A 22364-nucleotide genomic window follows, 5' to 3' on the forward strand; every position below is an offset into this window, starting at 1 on the left:
CTTCCTTTATTTTTCACACTGGGCTCCGTATGCAAACATAGGTGATTATTTTGCTTATTAAATTAAAATTTAGAAGTAGAGACAGAAATCACCTGTTTTCTGGAGTGAATAACGTTAAAGTTGAGTCAGTAACCAGGTTATGCCTAGTAATGGCTATTTAGGCCAATCCCATTTAAAATTCTTTGTTAACCTACAAAAATAATGTTTTTCTTTTTTAAAACTTCATTTGCCATGTGAAGTAAAGGAAGGGAAGAATGCTAACACAGTTCTTTAGAGTTCCCAATGACTAAATGTGAATAACAAAAATACAGAAGGTGCAAATTTTGTTGTGCTTTTAGATTGTATACAGATAATAGGTAGAATGTGTGTGTAGCTTACAGGAATCAAAGTCAATGTAGAAAAATATATTTCATTGTCTATGTCTCAGTAACAAACACATAAAAATGACATTTCAAGAAATATAATTCCCACTAGTGTTAAGAGACACAAAATATTTGAAGATAAAGTTAAGAAATAATGTGCAAAACCTTTACACTGAAAACTATAGAATATTGCTGATAGAACTTAAAGGAACATAAATAAGTAGGGAGAGTCAGGCTATTCATGGACTGGAAGACATATTATTGTGAAGATACTAAATAAATCTTCCCAATTGATCTACAGATTGAATTCAATCCCATTCAGTATTCCCACAAGCTTTCTGTGTAGAAATTGCCAAGTTGATTCCAAAATGTATATAGAAATGCAAAGGATTTAGAACAAGTAAACAACAGAGAAAGAAGAGCAAAGCTAAAGAACTTTACTACCTAATTTCAAGACTTCTGTGATGCTAAAAGAATCAACACAGCAAGGTTCTGGCATAAAGATTAACAAAGAAATCAATGGAGCACAGTAGACTGTATGGAAATAGACTTGCACACAATCAATAGATTTTCAATAAAGGTGCCAAGGCGATTCAGTGAGGAAAAGAAGAAATTTCTAACAAATTTCCTGTAACACCTGGATAAGTGTATGAAAACAGAATGAATTTCAACCCCCATCTCACACTGTACACAAAAATTAATTTGAGATGCATCACAATCCTAGATATAAGAGCTAAAACTTTGTAATTTGTAGAAGAAAACATGTAAGAATATCTTTGTCACTGGTGCAGGAAAGATTCTTTAGATGTGATACAAAAAACAATGATAATAAGAGGAAAAGAACAGATAAATTAGATGTCTATAATTTAATAACGTATGTTCACCAGACATTATTTAAGGAAATGAATAACTAAGTCACAGCCCCGGAGAAAATATTTACAGTGCATATATCTGGCAAATTGTATTGATAATATATGAAAACCTCCTACCTACTACTCAGTAATAAAAAGACAAACAACCAAATGTTTTAAAAAGACAAAATATGTGAAGACACTTCACAAAGGAAAATATATAAATGACCAATAAGCACTTTAAAAAGTTCTTGACACCATTAGTCAACATGGAAACACAAATGAAAGCCATAATAAAATACTTTCCTATACCCACCGGAATGGCCAAAATTTTTAAAATTGAGGTGAGGATATGGAATTCATGTATGTTGCCTTTAGGACTGTAAAATAATGGAGCTATTTTGAGAAAAAAATTGACAGTTCCTTGTGTAGTTAAAAATACACCCACCTGATGACCCAGCAATTCTGCTCTTAGGTTTTTACCAAGAAAAGTCAAACATACACCAACAAAAACACCCCCAGAATATTCACAAAAGTTTTATTCAAAATAGCACCAAAAACATCAAAAGGAGAATAGACAATTTGTGGAATTTTTTTATAGTAGAACACTATTCAGTAATAAAGACCAAGAGAGCTTCTCTGCTTTATATGCGGCAACTGGGTACACTGCAAAGACAATGTGTGTTCAAGAGAAGCTAGATATGTGGAAAAATACACGTATCTTCTGCTCCATTTATATAAATTTTAAGAAAAGGCTACACTAATCCATGGTAAAAAAAAAAAAAGTTATTCCCCAAAATGGAGGGTTGAGATTGACTGGGAAGGGGTACAGGGGGGATATTCTCAGAATGAAGTAGTGTATCTTGATAGGGCTGTGAGTCACACAGGTGTTTGCATTGTCAAAACTCACTGAACTATAATGCTTACTATCTGCATTTTTTAATTAAAATATCAATGATATACAGTCTTATGATGGTTGCATATAAACAACACTGTGGTTTCAACATTCACCCATATTATAAAGTCCTCACCCCCACCCCATTGCAGTCACTGTCTATCATCATCATAAGACACTATGGAGTCATTACTTGTCTTCTCCATGCTGTACCTCCTTTCCTGTGACCCCCCTACTTTATGTGTGCTAATCATAATACCTCTTAATCCCCTTCTCCCTTCCTCCCCACCCACCCTCCCCAAGCCCTTTCCCTTCGGTAACTGCTAGTCCCTTCTCAGTGTCTGTCAATCTACTGCTATTTTGTTCCTTCAGTTTTGCCTTGTTGTTATACTCCGCAAATGAATGAAGTCACTTCGTACTTGTCTTTCTCTGCCTGGTCTATTTCACTGAGCATAATACCCTCTATCTCCATCCATGTTGTTGCACATGGTAGGATTTCTTTTCTTTTATGGCTGAATAATATTCTATTGTGTATACGTAATACATCTTCTTTAGCCATTCATATATTGACGGACACTTAGGTTGCTTCCATATCTTAGCTATTGTAAATAGTGCAGCAATAAACATAGGGATGCATATGTCTTTTCAGATTAGGGATTTTGTTTTCTTTGGGTAAATTCCTAGGAGTGGAATGATTGGGTCAAATGGTATTTCTATTTTTAGTTTTTTCAGGAACCTCCATATTGCTTTCAACAATGGTTGGACTAATTTACATTCCCACCAGCAGTGTAGGAGGGTTCCCCTTTCTCCACAACCTCGCCAGCATTTGTTGTTTCTTGTCTTTTGGATGTTGTACTCTCTGCATTTCACATTATGTGAAATATATATCCTTTTTAAAAATTAGAAGACAAAAATCATAAATAATTTCTTACAAAAATATTCAGTCAAGATCTTCTTTAAAACAGAAAGGATTGCCATGGCAAGAAGGTAGGGGATTTAATTTTTTTAATTTTTGCTTTCTCTATTTTTTCGTTTGCAATTATTGGGTACCTACTTCATGTGTCTGTCACTGTTCTAGGTATTTTGAATATATCATTGAATAACATGGACAGAGATGCCTGCTTTCAAGTTGCTAAAAATCTATAGAGGGAGTAGGAAAAAGACAGAAATCTAGAAACCCATAATCAGTAAGTAAATGAAGCAGTGTTTACAAAACTGAGAAGTGTTATAAAAGAGAGAAAGTCTTTGGTGCTGCTCTATCATGCTTCAGTTGCTTGACACCACTTCTTTGAAAAGTATAGATATGCCTGTAGGTTCTGATTGGCATTTTTGCTTTTATTAACTGATATACATCAGAAGCATTCCAGAAATAGAGTGTGTGTGTGTGTGTGTGTGTGTGTGTGTGTGTGTGTGTGCGCCTGTGTGTGTGTGTTTTTAACAGTGCTGGGTTATTTCATTGCTTTACTCTGCAAGCTTTTGCAATATTTAATGCCTGAATAAATATATATCAAGCTGTCACCTGGGGTGGGTGAAAAGGTTGGTTTCAAGGACATTGTGTTTAATGCTAATCGCATTTCATGTGCTACTGAGTCATAGTCACATTGAGTTATCAAGTCAAAGAACAGTCCTTTTTGTCTTCTATATAAAAGACAGGCTGCTAAATGTTACAGAATTCAGACACCCAAGTCATTAAGATGGGGGTGGTACATAAAAGATGTAGCACTCATAATTCAAAATAGACAAGAAGAATGTGCTCTAGGAATAATTCTTCTACAACTCATAATATCTGGCACAAAACATAAATAAAGCCCTATTTTTCTCCTTCAGTGCCCTGCTGTGAAGGAGTTGCTGAGCTAACTTGTTATCTGCCAGTAACAGCAAGTTGTGGGTAGTCCTTCTGTGACACAGACAGTTTTCCTGTAGTTTTTAAGAAGTCATAGACTGAGAACACAAGAAATTGCAACAAAAAGCAATAGTACCCACCATTCAAAAGCCTTTGCAACATGATTATCCAACATTCTGAAATCTACAAGCCGCATGTTGTTTTTCTATGGCTAAAAATCCTCACAGGAATAAAGTGTTTTTAATGTTCCCTTTTCTTTGTTGTTTTTAATGACTGTATCTTGGGAAAAATCAGTCTTGACTCAAGCTCTGTGGATGTACTCACGGACCTCCAATCTTAAACCCATACTGTATTACAGGATTCTCCCATGATAAGGTGTTTACTTGCCAGCTACAGCTGGTGTTTTTTTACCCCTCTGTCTGTGCGTATATGATTCTGCTCACGTGGAAAGTCTCTTGCCTGCTGAAATGCTACCCACATTTCTAATTCCAACTCAGATTCCTTTCCTAAGTGAAGTCTCCAACCAACAAAATCAGAAGTGACCCATCCCTGCTGTCAGCTCACACAGCATGATCTGCCCCACTTACTTGGTCTACAAGTCTACCAAGTCATTTCCAGACTGTAATGTTCCCTCGTGGAGGCTCCCAGCCCAGTTAGGACCATCACAGTTGCAAGCTATATACGAAGAGCCCAGTTTAGACACAGGTCACATTTTCAAAATTGATTTGTAAATACAACTATCATGAATGGTGATTCTCCAGCCAGACCATAAAAGCTTATCTGTACAACACCTGAAGCAGAGTCTCAATAACACCCTTTGCAGACAATGCATTTTCTCAGGAAAATAGAGTATGCAATTTTAATTCTACTTCTACACTGCCATCAGTTGATCAAAAACGTGAGGTTATCCAAAAAGGCTCAAATGGTAGTTGATGATGAAATATTCACTGAGTCCCACAAACCGGTTTACGTCTTCCCAAGGAATCCATAGGAATGATGCTCACCCTGTGGTTTCCAAGAATCTGCTGAGCAGCTTCTGGCAAACTTAACAGGCACTTCAAACATTGCAAAATTTCCAACAATCCATCAAATACCTTTGTGGGGGATGGGGAGCTGGATGTTGACTGTGTAACAGCACACACACACCCTACCTCAATTTCCTAGGTATTTCTATTAAAGAGGTTGGGATTGGTTTCTTTTAAGCCATTCAACAGAGTCAGTGTGTTACTTTGTTTTAACTGAATTCATAAAAGCACAAAAGTTTAAAATAAGATAATGCCATTAGGTCTTTTTAGCATCTTTTTTCATACCACTCACCTACAAAAGCATTTATTAGCAAAGGTGTTTAAAGATAAATGGAAGGAAAAAAACCTGGCTTCCCTGCATGGGTGACTCTGACCTGAAAAATACTCAATAAAAATATGGAAATAACAAACACTTGGAAATGAAGGAGTTTCCCCAAATTGAGCTGGCTTTCTGCTTATTCCTTTTTCTTCTATTCCTTGGATGAGCCTCAATTTCCCCTTAGTAATGAGACAACAAGAAGAATCATGCCAATACGTGAAAACACACTCCTTTCTCTTAAAGCCCAGTTCTGTGCCAGAAATTGGAAGAGCTCCCTTACCTCTCAGCTCCCCCATATCCAGAGTTGTCCCGAGTTGTTCTAATAAAGCAACTCTTGCTGCATTCTTTTTGTGCTTCTTGCCATCGTAATGTTGTTGGGCCATCAGAGGATTATTAAACCAGGCTGCACAGAGCCCACAGTATCTGTCTGAATCTCTTCTTTGGTAGGGAGATGTGACCACGGGGGCGGTGTCCACCCTCGGAGGCTTAAGGGAGCTCAGAGGTGTTGCTGTGAATGAAAATAACCAGAGAGAACCACAAGCCAGGTTAGTCCATTATTTGAGGGCACTGGTCTACAATATATGAAGATGGAAGCGGCTCCTGTATCTATAAAGCTCAAAAATCCAGAGTTTGCTGAGAGCAGGAGACTGATCTTTGCCAGCCTTCATTTTTAAAGCTGGGATGCAACTGAGAAGTCCTAATTTATTAAGATCAGAGTTTGCATGGTATACAGCTTAAATCTGGTAGTTCAGGAGACACAAAGATTTTCAAAAATAAACTCTTGGTGTAAGAGAGGGATCTATTCATCAAACTGAAGCAAAAAGTTGAAGTGAACATTGAACTATCATGGTGTGAGAGATTCTGAATAAGTGAATTCATTATTTCTGTGCTGTAAATGGAAATAATAATAAATAAAGGATTTGTCCACATGACAGAAGCAACTCTTCAGTTACGTGGATTGTACCAATTGACAAAATCATGCTAATTGTATTCAGTTACTGCTGTTTGCTGTGATGTTATTTTCAACCTACACCTACTAAAATTAATATTGAAATTTTTTTTGAAAAACCAAAAGACAAACACTGTAGAGCAGATGTTGCTTATCTAAACAGCAGAGGCCTAATGTCACTATTTTGAGATTGCATGGCCCCAGCTATTTATTCAACACATTCCATTTTGAGCTTACAGTTATTTTGGGTCCAGAAAAGGAAAAAAAACTTGAAGGAGTTTACTAACAGAGAGGAAAAAATACGTTTTTTTATTCATTAGCACATAAAAGTTGCTCTCACCCTCAGAGCAACTATGACTCATATTATTGTCCCATTTCTCAGATAATAGACTAAATTCAGAGCAGCCAAATGACTTACTGAATGTGACCTGTCTCCTTATGGCAAAGGCAGGACTCCAAGCCCAATCTTTAATTTCCAAGGCCAATAATATTCCTCTCAATATCCTAAGGACTCTTTTCAGAAGGAAAGGGATTTTTTTTCTACACTCCAGTCACTGTTGTCCTTTAGATAGGATTTAATTTAATTTTGGGGGGAAAAAATTCTGATCCAAATGTTTTACAGAGGAAAAACAACTTTAAATTTTCACATGGCCCATTAGTCCTACAGACAGAGAGCAGGAGCTTCTGTTTGCCATTTGCCTCTGTAAAGATTTCAAATGACTTTCACGTGGACCTCTCTTTAGATGAAATAACTGATAAAGAAATAAATAGTTGCTAAATGACATTTTAACTCAGAGATGTCCATGCTGGGACACTATCTTGAGAAAGGCTTTTCCTCTCGAGACATAGAGAAGTTTTAGCTACCTTGGATGAAACTCAATGGTATGATCTCCTTAGTGACTCAAAGAAAATAGTTCGTTTTTTAAAAGCCTCATTGCCAGATTCAGTTACAAATCACAGTGTGAATATGAAGCTCAAATATGGGCCACATCTCCCAGTGGCCAGTGTCCCTCTGTGATGACCTAGGAATGCTAAGAAAGCCCACAGTGTCTACCTGTGAAAGGACTTCTACCCTCGTTTTTTAAAGAAACTGGATCTTACTTCCAAAGTTCTCTGAATCATTATCAATTTCTGAGGAATTACAGCCACCTATTGTTTTTTTTATGGCAATGGAAAACATACCAAATATTTGCAATCTGAATGAATGTTGACTCTTGAGGAATGATTTACTTTTCTCTAAATTGGGCCATGAAACATTTTGACTCTGTTTTATCAATTGATACCTTATGCACTACATGCTGGCAAGAAGGATGCACAATAAAATATTCATCAAACAAGGTAATCTGATCTTGCACATAAGAAAGTAGTTTGATGCTATGTCTATGCTGTAGTTTAATTTCTTTAATAATTCTACTATCCTGTGTATCATCCAAAAGCTTAATTTTTCTTAAGCTTCTGCTTCCAACTATCTTCATCAATCTCAACCCAGTTTATATTTTCTATAAGGCAAACAAAGACAGTAGTGTGAGGGAAAACAGCTTTGAATTAAAGTCAGAAATCAAGGTTGAGTTGGACCCTACCACCGCTGAACTGTGTGACCTTTGGCAAATCTCTTAAGTCTCTGGTTTCCACAAGGTTGAAATTCAAGAGCATCATCTCTTTAAAACTCAGAGTGTGAGGATGGGACAGATTATAGAAGTTCTTTCACTTCTATTGCTTTGACTGGATGTCAAATAGCGAGGTTACATGAGAGACAGAGGAGCAGCCCCCAAGTTACATTGCTAAGTCTGTGGGTGTACGTGGACTCTCACACCCATACTTCTGTTGCAATACTGAATTATTCTAATAAAATGAATACAAAGGAAGGTAAAGTTTATCCTTTGGTTTAAAATCATATTTCTAACAAAACGCTTTGGTTGATAGATAATCTTTATTTTAATTTCTTGCTTTATGTTTTCATTCTAATTGCAAAAATGTTTAATTACTGACCTCCCCTCTCCTATGTATAGGTTAGAACCAAGAGCTAATTTATCAAAACCCGTGGTTTTTAGCCCTGCATGAACAGTAAATTCACCAAGAACTTCACAAATCTCTATGTCCAAGCTGTTCCCAGACCAACTACATAAGAATCTCAGGGTAGGACGCAGGATGAGCCTAAAAAGTCAGGATGGTTTTCGTGCTTCCCCTCCCCCACCTCCCTGATCCGTGTCTCCAAAGCATAGCCAATGTTGAGAACCACTGACATAAATATTATCACATTTTGTTTGAAAATGACTGTAAAGTAGTCTTCTTAAATCTTCGCATAAAAGAAAGTCACATATTATATCCAACAGCAATAGAGCAAAAAAAATTTTAGACAATGATCAAAATGTCACATCTTCATCTATGAGACAGAAAGGAATAATAATTACTTGGCACTTTTTAAAATCCCAATCAATTTCTCTATTTCACCAAGATATAACAGGTTCCCCAAAATAGAAGCTAAGATTATAAATTAATATTATAAGAGTTAAATAGCAATTCTGATACCTTGCCTAACGCAGACACTCCAATACACATTGAACTGGTGGGAGGTCGTACACCTGCCCTTGACTGGTGCCCTCCCCAGCCCGGTCTGCTGCTCTCTACCACCCTTCTCCTCACCTGTCCTAAACAGCTAAACACCTGTCCTGCGAGACGCTCCTGGATCCCGTCTGCTCTGCAAGACTCCACAACCAAAGCAAGAATTACTTCTCCCTCCTCTAAATTCATAAAGCATTTTTTTTGAGAGGGCATCTCTCGTATTTATTGATCAAATGGTTGTTAACAACAATAAAATTCTGTATAGGGGGGTCAATGCTCAATGCACAATCATTAATCCATCTCAAGCCTAGTTCTCATCAGTCTCCAATCTTCTGAAGCATAACAAACAAGTTCTTACATAGTGAACGAATTCTTACATAGTGAATAAGTTCTTACATGGTGAACGAATTCTTACATAGTGAATAAGTTCTTACATGGTGAACAGTACAAGGGCATTCATCACAGAAACTTTCGGTTCCGATCACGCATTATGAACTATAAACAATCAGGTCAAATATGAATATTCGTTTGATTTTTATACTTGATTTATATGTGGATCCCACATTTCTCCCTTCAGTATTATTATTATTATTTTTATTTTTAATAAACTGCTGAAGTGGTAGGTAGATGCAAGATAAAGGTAGAAAACATAGTTTAGTGTTGTAAGGGAGCAATTGTAGATGATCAGGTGTGTGCCTGTAGACTATGTGCTAATCCGAGCTAGACAAGGGCAATAAAACATCCATGGATGCAGAAGCTTTCTCTCAACACGGGGGGGGGGGGTGAGGTTGTAAGCTTCACCACTGTTGTTCCCCAATTTCTCACCTGATGGCCCCCCTGCGACTGTGCCTGTCTTAGGTTGTTCCTCCCTTGAGGAATCTTACCCGTCTCTGGCTAACCAGTCATCTTCTGGGGCCATACAGGGAAATGTAAAGTTGGTAAGTGAGAGAGAAGCCATATTGTTTGAAAAGGTTAGCTTTTTACTTCTTTGCAGATTTATGCCCTGTGGCTTCTATGTCCAGCACGTGTCTCGAGGTATCTTTACCACCTGGAGGAATTATGATACTCGGTAAATTCGATATGAGGCACGAATTCTATTTAAGGGTTGTAATTAGGAAGGAAGAAGAAAAGCTATAGAGGTAGCATATGGAAGAAACCATGGGAGGATATTATTTCTTTGACATATCTTCTTGTAGAGTACCTTAAGTATGTATAGGTTTTAAACTACTAACTAACTTGCGCACACATATTAACATAATAGGAATACGGTGACATAAACAAAGCAAATCTCATAAAGCATTTTTAATTGCACAATTCATTTGGCATTTCTTAAATGCTGCCATGTAATCTTCGTGTGTGTGTGTGTGTGTGTGTGTGTGTGTGTGTGTAAGAGAAATGAGATAATAATTATACTTTGACACTTGATATATTGGTGTGTGATGTCTTTTCTAGTACATGTCCACAATCCCTTATTCCAATACAGAAAAGTTAAAAAAAACATGAAGTTCAAATTCTTCTTCATGATTCACTTGTCATTAAAACTGACCTGAGTTCATACAAGGGTATTTATAATAAATATATATGTGTGTGTGTGTATGTATACACACAAATATGTATAGTATATACACATAATTTATTATAAACACTCATACATACTAGAATTATTCATATCTATGATCATAGGGTTCTGTCTCAAATCTACAGAAACATAATATATGGCATGTGTACCTTATTACATTCTAAAATCCTAATATTTATGATTTTCAAAACATATCCAGCCCTCAATATTTTGAATAAAAGATCATGCATCTATAGCTAGATCACAGTAATTAAATTAAACTCAAGTGATTCCAGTGCTTGATACAATGGAACCAAGACAGAGTCTCCAAAACTTGATTTCTAAGAATCACCAGGCATGGGAATACTTCCCAGGATCCTTTTCAGTGACTTGCATAATGTTTATCAGGAAGCAGGTTCTCCATAGCTGGTTGTAGTCTGTCTTGAGTAATAGTCTAAAATAGTATGTATCTCTGTCTTACAGTTGTTTCTTCCTGGGAGAATAACCACAGTAGATCTTAGGACAAAAAAATATTTCCAGAGCACCCTGTGTGTGCCTCCCGCAGAGCACTTCGTTACTCTGGAGTGTAACCGTATCTACAGCCAGACCCTCCAGGATGCCAGCCCCTTGCACCGTGGCAGATGCATAATGTGCATCCTGTGCCTTTTGCTGAATGAGAGAATGAATGATCTTCATGTGAGGAGTAGAGTAAGCTGGTAACCAAGAGCTTCTTGTTTCCTCTAAACTGTGCCATTTAGGGCTGGAGAAGCTCAGTATTGTACTGGTCAATATAAATACTAACAAGTAGGTGACAAGATCCTAGGGTGGTGAAGGCTAAATTGTGGAAGGGCTACATGTCAAAGTGTAGACAGACACATGTCTCCATCTCCCTCTTTTTTAATTCAACTGTATATATTGAAAATAAGACACTGTTCTCTCAAACTTCTGTCTATTTGCCTGTGTGGCCTATTTCTACATGTTTCAGAAAGTGCAAATTACATATATCCATTCTGGAAATTTTACTTTGAAACAGGTAGCCATATACTCTGATTCATGTACCATGCATCCAAACGCCCACTGCAACTTCAGGCATGGTTTCCAGTTTGCCTGGGACTGAGAGGACTCCCAGGACATGGGGCTTTCAGTGCTAAAACAGAGAAAGTTCTGGGCAAGCTGGAATGCATTGGTCACCCTCGCTTCTGTGGCCAGACCTGATTTGGCACCCCACTGGACAAAGGAACCAGTGACAGCTTTGGAAGCAATTGTTCAGGAGACTGGAGGGGGTGATCTTTCGACTAAATAGACAGGATCCACCAATCAACGTCAGTCTTACTTGTCAGGTCATCAAATGGGTGTCCTTAGCTAGGGAAGGGGAAACACAATAGGCAGACAATGGTATTTCCACCAGCCTGTCTGCCTCTGCACCCTCCCTACCCCCACACACCGGGCTTTTACTAACATCCCCCACTCTCTCTCCTCCCTTCCTTCTTATCTCCTTCTCTCTCTCCTTCCACCTATTCTTACAAAGGATGTGGGGGCTCTTGAAATAGCTCCAAGAATTTATTCATTTTAAGGTGTGTGGTTTTTCTCACCTAACACATTCTTATCCAGAATACTGGATAATTCTTCCTAGTTGTGCAATATTCTGTAGTTTATTCTATTACATCTGTTCCATGTATATTCTTATTTAAGTTAACCCCCAATGCTGTTTGCTCAAAGGGGCAGCTTGAGGCTCAGACAGATAAATAAACTAATATACAGTCCCTAATTAATAAAAGCCAAAGGAAATGGGCAAGGCCAGATCTTCTGACCCAAAGCCCAGCACCACATTTCAGTGTCAACGGGTTCAGCCATGTCAGCAGAGCAATAGGCCAAATAAACAAACAGATTAACGATAGGATCAGGACCCATTTCCTAGACTTCAACATCTGTTCTCAGTGGGGATTATTTGGAAACAGCCATTTTCTCTAAAATGATTTCTCTGACTTCCAGTCCCTATGATAAACTTTTTTCTTTTTTTCCTACCCTAAATCAAATTAATGACAGTAGGAATTCTTCAACAACTATCACTTTTTTTTTGCAAATGCCACTGATAGTTAAACTGGATGGGACCGTTCGGTGCCTGGCCAAGGAGGCAGCTGTCAGTTAGATCACCAGCTCACTCTCCAAACATCCAGCCTCTTCTGCAGGTAAATGCCTCGGCTCAATGCAAGCTGTGCAAAATCGGGCTCAAAATGTATTTCCTTTGTACCTCTCACAAAGGCCAATCCCTCTTGTACAGCTGGCGGGTGCTCAAAGAGCATATGATGAATTTACTAGAAAAGTACTAGTAAATTTCAGTTAATATCAACTCAGGGGATTTCCATAAATGGCTTATGATAGCTAAATTTTAAATCTCTGATGGTTTCACTGAACTTCCTTTATAGGATTAAAAATAAGGTAGATGCTCAAAAATGGGGATGGAGTAAATAAATTGTGGACATATATACTCCGAAATACCATGCAGCAATCAAAAACACATTCTAGAGAGAATATTTAGTGACCTGGAGAAATGTTCAGGATATAATGTAAACTAAAGGATGTGGTTTTATATGTAGGGTGTAAACCAAATTACTTAATTGAATTATATATATACATATAAAACTACAGACAAACACTACAAGGTTAGAAATTAAAATCTCAGCAATGGTTATTTCTAAATTGTAGATAATGGGTGATTTGTTTTATGTTTGTAGATACATACTCCTCGATGCAGAGGCAAAACATTTTTATTTTAGAAGTTATATATAGACCACATTTCATGCTAACTTGTTTTAGCGCAAAGTTGAGAAAACTCTGCTACAGAGACTTGCAGCCACAACCAGGTCTTAAATTAAATCTCAGAAGATTGTATTTGCAGTGATTTATTAATTAATTTATTGTTGATTTGAGGGAAAATGGGTTTGGAAAAAGCTGGCTCAGTCAGAATATGATGTAACAGCCCCAGCTTCTCCTATTTCTCCAGAAGATACAGAGAAAAAGCCATTTTTCTACCACATAACAGATCCCAAAATGGCTTTAATTATTTAGATAAAATGAAATATTTCTTTTCCTTCTCATGTGAGTGTTTGGACGTGAACTTGGCTGTCCAAGGCTACACAATAAAACAATCCATGTGCTATTCCTTCTATGCCATGAAGGAAATGAAAGAACATAAACACTCCATGTTCAAAAATATGTCCTATTAAACACTTCCCGAGAATAAACAAAGCCAAGGATGACTTAATAGAACCCTCATTCCAATTCAATTCTGTATCAGCACTCTAAGTACCATCAGCCTATTAATGGGAATGGCCTCCTCACCCACACCACGTTCATATATCATCAGTCTTCATTAATACAGCACTCATAGATCATTGATTTTCATTAATATAGAATAATTCCCTCTAGCTTCAGTCACTGATTAAGTTCCAAATGTCTTAAGTATGCCTGTTTTCCTCAGAATCCTGATCTTTGAAAACAAGACATTAAACAGAACTTTAGAGGAGATTAAAGTCCTTTTGTAATTTTTTTCATGTTGTTTGACGAAAGAATTCTAAGGCTCTGATACTCCACCTTCTTCTAATGCATTGAAAAAGAAGAAAGATAGGACATAGATTCCACAAAGACAGGATCTTTATCTGTTTTGTCTACTGATGTATCTCAGGTGTCCAGAAACAGGCCTGGCACCTGATGTATGTTAAATACACTCTTGCTGAACCAGGGGAATCATTTATTCTCCATCACACTTCTACAGGAGAGAAGGAATCCTGGTTTGATTTTAAGAGACTGTGCTAGCAAGGTGTGACAGAACTCTCTCTGTCCGACTGATCTTTAAAACACCTGTTGCACTGGGGGTATAATGCATTCATAGTATTCAGTCTTCAAACACTATTCAGCTAATGAGCTTCACTCTCTCTGAGTTCAGGGTCAAAATCCTTGGTCATGACCACAGTTCCCAGACTCTGTGCACAGGTGCCCTGGGGTGACTGCACATACAGAAGAGCTGTAAGATAATTTAAAATTCTCAGGGAAGCATAGCAACGTCTGTCAGACCCTGTGGGAACCACTACCTTGAGGTAGTTCACAGTTTCAACATGAAATGCCATAATCCTTTCAATGAATTCATATTCCTGTCAAACTGGGTTTCTGGAGGCTGCTGTGTGCCCCCAGTCCAACCAGCCAATCAGTGAGGAATAGGAAATAAAGGTGAAGATGTCCAGTCTAATTCAAAGATTTGAGAAGCTATGCAGTGCTCAATGGGCAGCGTGTCCATGGGTAAATGTGGTTATTTAAGGATGAAATACAAATATTAAGTTTTCTTTCAATAATGTGCATTATTTTTTCAGATGGTTGCTAAGTTATTAGGACATAAATACTTATGAACCTTTTGGACACTAGAAATACACATCATCGTACCAGTCTCTGAGCAAGAATCAATGACCTGCTGATTGGGCCTTTCCTCACACCCTCAGACAAGAGGCTGAGTCCCAGAAGGGCAGAGGGGGCTTCCCTGTCAGGGGCGTGTTGACTCACTACCACCCCTGTGCCTGCCCCCAGCAGGTGCCATCCTTGTAGTGAGCTGGTGGACATTACCCTGATCAAGCAGTATTGTGAGCTCAGACCTGGGAACTGATACCAGCTTTTGTTCCTTTCTTTCTGCCAACATTCCCTGGCTTCACCTAATCCATACCCTGTGCTCAGGGGCGGGAATGATTTACTTAACCAACAGCATCAGCTATTCAACTACAGAGCCAGTTTCCTGGATCATTTCTTACACCCTATGAATATTTATGGAGGATTTGAAGATGAGAAAAGTGATCAGTGCCAGAAGCACAGTGGAGATGAGGGGAGGCTAAGTTTAAAGGGAAGGAGACAAAGAGGGTGGCCTTTCAACCCGGACTGGAAGGAAGCTGGGGCTGCAGACATGATTTTAGCAAAGCTAGTCCTGATATCATAACCTGGATAGAACACATGCATCTCATTTCTATTCTCCATCCTTAGCCAACATGTCTCCCCCAAAAAAGGGACATCTTGGTTTTCTCTCTCTATGTAGCCTGTTTTGAGTCACCTTAAGCTTATTTCCCCAAAATTAACATTTTAAATACATAATCACAGTTTGCAAGTTATGAAAATTGCCTCTATTTTGTATTTAGAAGTATGAATATTAGCTATGCATGTACTTCACATGTATCTATTTGGATTTAATCTAGAAATAAAGGACTTTGTATTAACTTCTGCTTGGGAACTGCTCAATCTGAAGATCTGATGCTATTTGGAGTCTCTCTAAAACCTCAAAGCAGCTCTGGAACTTCTTGAGTTTGACAGCAAACATGGGGGAATCATGGGAAGATGGCAGTGTGAGGAGTTCAGAGGATATCTCCTCCCCAAAACATATAAATTTATGAAAATACAATAAATACAACTATTCCTAAAAGAGACACCAGTGGATGCAGTACAACAGCCAGGATACATCTACACAGCGAGAACTCAGCATCACACAAAGGGGGTAAGATACAAGCCGCTCCCAGGCGGGATCCGAATGCTCCCCCACCCCAAAACCTGGTGGGAAGAAAGGTGTCAGAAGAGGGAGGGAGTGAAAGCCCAGGACTGCTAAACAACCAGCTCTAGAAATTCGCACCTGGAATGCAGACACAAGGTGCATGGGGTGCTTGATATTAAAGAAACGGAAAAGCAAAACCTGTGGGCAGGTCCCCGCAACCGGTGCCCCTGAGACAAAAGAAAAGCAAGTGCTTTCTGCAAGTCTTAAAGAGACAGGGACCCCATAGCTGGACAAAGTTGTCATGGCACACATAGCCAGCAGCTGGGAATCTTGGGGAAACTTAGATGCCCTAAACCCCGGGGAAGCAGTGCAGCTCTGAAGCCCCTCATGGCACTAAGCAGCCTGCCAGTCATTCCTCCAACTGGTGTGGACCCCGACACACCAGCCCAGTAGCGGGAGAGTGGCAGCGCATGCCGGGGACGGCAGCACCGGAAGGGACCGAGAGCAGATCCGTGCACCAATAGCACTAGAGGAGACCAGTAGAGGCTTGTGCAAGCCCACAGTGGAGCGACCGAACAGCCCGGGCGTGGCTCATGTGCACCGGTGGCTGGGGAGCCAGAAGAGCCTGGTAGAGGGCTGTGCACACCTGCAGTGGAGCCAGAGAGAGCTGGCATGCTCCCAGCAGCCGACCGGAATCCCAGCCCAACACACAGCTGCCTGGGCCAGACCCAAAGGCCACTGCTGGCACAGAGCTGCCCGGGAGGGTTGCCACTAGCACAGAGAAGTGCACTTGGCATGCCTGCCACTCCCCGCAGGGCTCTGCACTGCTCTGATGGACACCCTGCCCACAGCATCTTAAGGGACTAACCCAGTGACTGCTCCAGGAGTGCGGGTAACTGTCACAGGCAGCAGAGAAGGGCAAGGCACCCAGCAAGCAGGAAAGGACTTTCTTCTCCCAGCTGACACACCCACAACCTGCCTACAGCCACAGCTATCACCATGAAAAGGCAAAAAAATTTGGTCCAGATCAAGATACTTCAAACAACATCTGAGAAAGGATCTGCAGAGACAGACCTAACCAGTCTCCCTGAAAAAGAATTCAAAATAAAAATCATAAACATGCTGACATAGCTGCAGAGAAATATGCAAGAGCTAAGGGATGAAGTCCAGAGGGAGATTACAGACGTCCAGAGGGAGATTACAGACATCTGGAGGGAGATTACAGAAGTGAAACAAACTCTGGAAGGATGTATAAGCACAATGGATAAGATGCAAGAGGCCATTTAGGGAATAGAAACCAGAGAACAGGAATGCATAGAAGCTGATGCAGAGAGAGTTAAAAATATCTCCAGTAATGAAACAATATTAAGAGAACCATGTGACCAATCCAAAAGGAACAATATCCACACTATAGGGGTACCAGAGGAAGAAGAGAGAGAAAAAGGGATAGAAAGTGTCTTTGAAGAAATAATTGCTGAGAACTTCCCCAAACTGGGGGAAGAAATAGTTGCTCAGACTACGGAGGCACACAGAACTCCCAAGAGACGGGATCCAAAGAGGACAACACAAAGACACATAATAATTAAAATGGCAAAGATCAAGGACAAGGACAGAGTATTAAAGGCAGCCAGAGAGAGATAAAAGGTCACCTACAAAGGAAAACCCATCAGGCTTTCATCAGACTTCTCAACAGAAACCTTAAAGGCCAGAAGAGAATGGCATGATATATTTAATGCAATGAAACAAAAGGGCCTTGAACCAAGGATACTGTATCCAGCACGATTATCATTTAAATATGAAGGAGGGATTAAACAATTACCAGACAAGCAAAAGTTGAGGGAATTTGCCTCCCACAAACCACCTGTACAGCATATCTTAGATGGACTGCTCTAGATGGGAGCACTCCTAAAAAGAGCACAGAACAAAACACCCAACATATAAAGAATGGAGGAGGAGGAAAAAGAAAGGAAAGAAATAATCATCAGACTGTGTTTATAACAGCTCAATAAGACAGTGAGGTCAGACAGTAAGGTAGTAAACAAGCTAACCTTGAACCTTTGGTAACCATAAATCTAAAGCCTGCAATGGCAATAAGCACATATCTTTCAATAATCACCCTAAATGTAAATGGACTGAATGCACCAATCAAAAGACACAGAGTAATAAAATGGATAAAAAAGCAAGACCCATCTATATGCTGCTTACAAGAGACTCACCTCAAACCCAAAGACATGCACAGACTTAAAGTCAAGGGATGGAAAAAGATGTTTCATGCAAACAACAGAGAGAAAAAACAGGTGTTGCAATACTAGTATCAGACAAAATAGACTTCAAAATAAAGAAAGTAACAAAAGATAAAGAAGGACATTACATAATGATAAAGGGCTCAGTCCAACAAAAGGATATAACCATTATAAATATATATGCACCCAATACAGGAGCACCAACATATGTGAAACAAATACTAACAGAATTAAAGGAGGAAATAGAATGCAATGCATTCATTTTGGGAGACTTCAACACACAACTCACTCCAAAGGACAGATCCACCAGACAGAAAATAAGTAAGGACACAGAGGCACTGAACAACACACTAGAATAGATGGACCTAATAGACATCTGTAGAACTCTACATCCAAAAGCAACAGGATACACATTCTTCTCAAGTGCACATGGAACATTCTTCAGAATAGACCACATCTAGGCCACAGAAAGAGCCTTAGTAAATTCCAAAACATTGAAATCCTACCAACCAACTTTTCAGACCACAAAGGCATAAAACTAGAAATAAATTGTACAAAGACAGCAAAAAGGCTCACAAACACATGGAGGCTTAACAACATGCTCCTAAATAATCAATGGATAAATGACCAAATTAAAATGGAGATCCAGCAATATATGGAAACAAACAACAACAACAACACAAAGCCCCAACTACTGTGGGACACAGCAAAATCAGTCTTAAGAGGAAAGTATATAGCAATCCAGGCATATTGAAAGAAGGAAGAACAATCCCAAATGAACAGTCTACTGTCACAATTATCGAAATTCGAAAAAGAAGAACAAATGAGGCCTACAGTCAGCAGACGGAGGGACATAATAAAGATCAGAGAAGAAAAAAATAAAATTGAGAAGAAAAAACAATAGAAAAAATCAATGAAACCAAGAGCTGGTTCTTTGAGAAAATCAGCAAAATAGATAAGCCTCTAGCCAGACTTATTAAGAGAAAAAGAGAGTCAACACACATCAACACAATCAGAAATGAGAAAGGAAAAATCGCGACAGATCCCACAGAAAGACAAAGAATTCTTAAAGACTACTATGAAAACCTATATGCCAACAAGCTGGGAAACCTAGGGGAAATGGACAACTTCCTAGAAAAATACAACCTTCCAAGACTGACCCAGAAAGAAACAGAAAATCTAAACAGACCAATTACCAGCAACAAAATTGAATCAGTAATCAAAAAACTACCTAAGAACAAAACCCCCGGCCCAGATGGATTTACCACGTAATTTTATCAGACATACAGAGAAGACATAATACCCATTCTCCTTAAAGTTTTCCAAAAAATAGAAGAGGAGAGAATACTCCCAAACTCGTTCTATGAAGCCAACATCACCCTAATACCAAAACCAGGCAAAGACCCCACCAAAAAAGAAAACTACAGACCAATATCCCTGAAGAACATAGATGCAAAAATACCCAACAAAATATTAGCAAACCAAACTCAAAAATACACCATGAGGATCATACACCATGACCAAGTGGGATTCATCCCTGGGATGCAAGGATGGTACAACATTCGAAAATCCATCAACATCATCCACCACATCAACAAAAACAAGGACAAAAACCACATGATCATCTCCATAGATGCTGAAAAAGCATTTGACAAAATTCAACATCCATTCATGATAAAAACTCTCAACAAAATGGGCATAGAGGGCAAGTACCTCAACATAATAAAGACCATATATGATAAACCCACAGCTAACATCATACTGAACAGTGAGAGGCTGAAACCTTTTCCTCTGAGATCAGGACCAAGATAGGGATGCCCACTCTCCCCACTGTTATTCAACATAGTACTGGAGGTCCTAGCCACAGCAATCAGACAAAACAAAGAAATACAAGGAATCCAGATTGGTAAAGAAGAAGTTAAACTGTCACTATTTGCAGACGACATGATATTGTACTTAAAAAACCCTAAAGACTCCACTCTGAAACTACTAGAGCTAATATCAGAATTCAGCACAGTTGCAGGATACAAAATTAACACACAGAAATCTGTAGCTTTCCTATACACTAACAATGAACTAATAGAAAGAGAAATCAGGAAAACAATTCTATTCACAATTGCATCAAAAAGAATAAAATACCTAAGAATAAACCTAACCAAGGAAGTGAAAGACCTATACCCTGAAAACTATAAGACACTCTTAAGAGAAATTAAAGAGGACACTAACAAATGGAAACTCATCCCATGCTCCTGGCTAGGAAGAATTAATATCGTCAAAATGGCCATCCTACCCAAAGCAATATACAGATTCGATGCAATCCCTATCAAATTACCAACAGCATTCTTCAATGAACTGGAACAAATAGTTCAAAAAGGTTCATATGGAAACACCAAAGACCCCAAATAGCTAAAGTAATCCTGAGAAGGAAGAATAAAGTGGGGGGGGGGATCTCGCTCCCCAACTTCAAGCTCTACTGCAAAGCCATAGTAATCAAGACAATTTGGTACTGGCACAAGAACAGAGCCATAGACCAGTGGAACAGAGACTCCATACATTAACCCAAACATATATGGCCAATTAATATATGATAAAGGAGCCATGGACATACAATGGGGAAATAACAGTCTCTTCAATAGATGGTGCTGGCAAAACTGGACAGCAACATGTAAGAGAATGAAACTGGATCACTGTCTGACCCCATACACAAAAGTAAATTCAAAACGGATCAAAAACTTGAACGTAAGTCATGAAACCATAAAACTCTTAGAAAAAAACATAGGCAAAAATCTCTTGGACATAAACATGAGTGACTTCTTCATGAACATTATCTCCCTGGGCAAGGGAAACAAAAGCAAAAATGAACAAGTGGGACTATATCAAGCTGAAAAGCTTCTGTACAGCAAAGGACACCATCAATAAAACAAAAAGGTACCCTACAGTATGGGAGAATATATTCATAAATGACAGATCCGATAAACGATTGACATCCAAAATATATAAAGAGCTCACACTCCTCAACAAACAAAAAGCAAATAATCCAATTAAAAAATGGGCAGAGGAGCTGAATAGACAGTTCTCTAAAGAAGAAATCCAGATGGCCAACAGGCACATGAAAAGATGCTCCACATCGCTAATCATCAGAGAAATGCAAATTAAAACCACAATGAGATATCACCTCACACCAGTAAGGATCGCCATCATCAAAAAGACAAACAACAACAAATGTTGGCGAGGTTGTGGAGAAAGGGGACCCCTCCTACACTGCTGGTGGGAATGTGAATTAGTTCAACTATTGTGGAAAGCAGTATGGAGGTTCCTCAGAATGCTCAAAATAGACTTACCATTTGACCCAGGAATTCCACTTCTAGGAATTTACCCTAAGAATGCAGCACTCCAGTTTGAAAAAGACATATGCACCCCTATGTTTATTGCTGCACTGTTTACAATAGCCAAGATATGGAAGCAACCTAAATGTCCATCAGCAGATGAATGGATAAAGAAGATGTGGTACATATACACAATGGAATATTATTCAGCTGTAAGAAAAAAAAGGATCCTACCATTTGCAACAACATGGATGGAGCTAGAGGGTATTATGCTCAGTTAAATAAGCCAGGTTGAGAAGGACAAGTACCAAATGATTTCACTCATATGTGGAGTATAAGAACAAAAGAAAACTGAAGGAACAAAACAGCAGCAGAATCACAGAACTCAAGAATGGACTAACAATTGCCAAAGGGAAAGGGACTGGGGAGGATGGAAGGGAAGGGAGGGATAAGGGCGGGGGAAAAGAAAGGGCATTATGATTAGCATGTATAGTGCGTGGGGGGCACGGGGAGGGCTGTGCAACACAGAGAAGACAAGCAGTGATTTTACAGCATGTTACTATGCAGATGGACACTGACTGTGAAGGGGTATGTGGGGGGGACTTGGTGAAGGGGGGAGCCTAGTAAACATAATGTTCTTCATGTAATTGTAGATTAATGATACCAAAATAAAAAAATAATAAAAAATAATGGAAAAAAAAAAGACAGCAAAGATGGATGGAGCTATTTTTCTCCCTCTCATAAAGGGGCCTCCCAACATGTGAATCCAGAGAATCCAGAGTATCAAATGCTAAATCAAGACCCTTCTCCACATCCAAGAGCTGAAAGCCCAGTGCCTTCTCCCACTGACCTCACACTGAGCAATGACGCTGCTGGGCAGAGAATGACTGCAGGTGAAGACGAGGTTTTA

The 22364-nt window shown here is 39.0% G+C and overlaps 1 protein-coding gene across 4 annotated transcripts in view; it reads right to left on the minus strand.

The window, feature by feature from the left end:
* The window catches only part of ZMAT4 (zinc finger matrin-type 4), a 323506-nt gene that overhangs the window by 109568 nt on the left and 191574 nt on the right, over positions 1-22364 (minus strand). For 3 of the 4 annotated variants that reach the window (XM_017680843.3, XM_017680823.3, XM_017680834.3), the window contains exon 5: positions 5576-5803. The exons of the other annotated variant lie outside the window; for it this stretch is intronic. In XM_017680843.3, the coding sequence (XP_017536332.1) occupies positions 5576-5803 (228 nt within the window). The remainder of the gene's footprint in view (positions 1-5575; positions 5804-22364) is intronic. 4 annotated transcript variants of the gene reach the window in all.

Source organism: Manis javanica, chromosome 12, assembly GCF_040802235.1.
Source record: "Manis javanica isolate MJ-LG chromosome 12, MJ_LKY, whole genome shotgun sequence".
Lineage (NCBI taxonomy): Eukaryota > Metazoa > Chordata > Mammalia > Pholidota > Manidae > Manis > Manis javanica.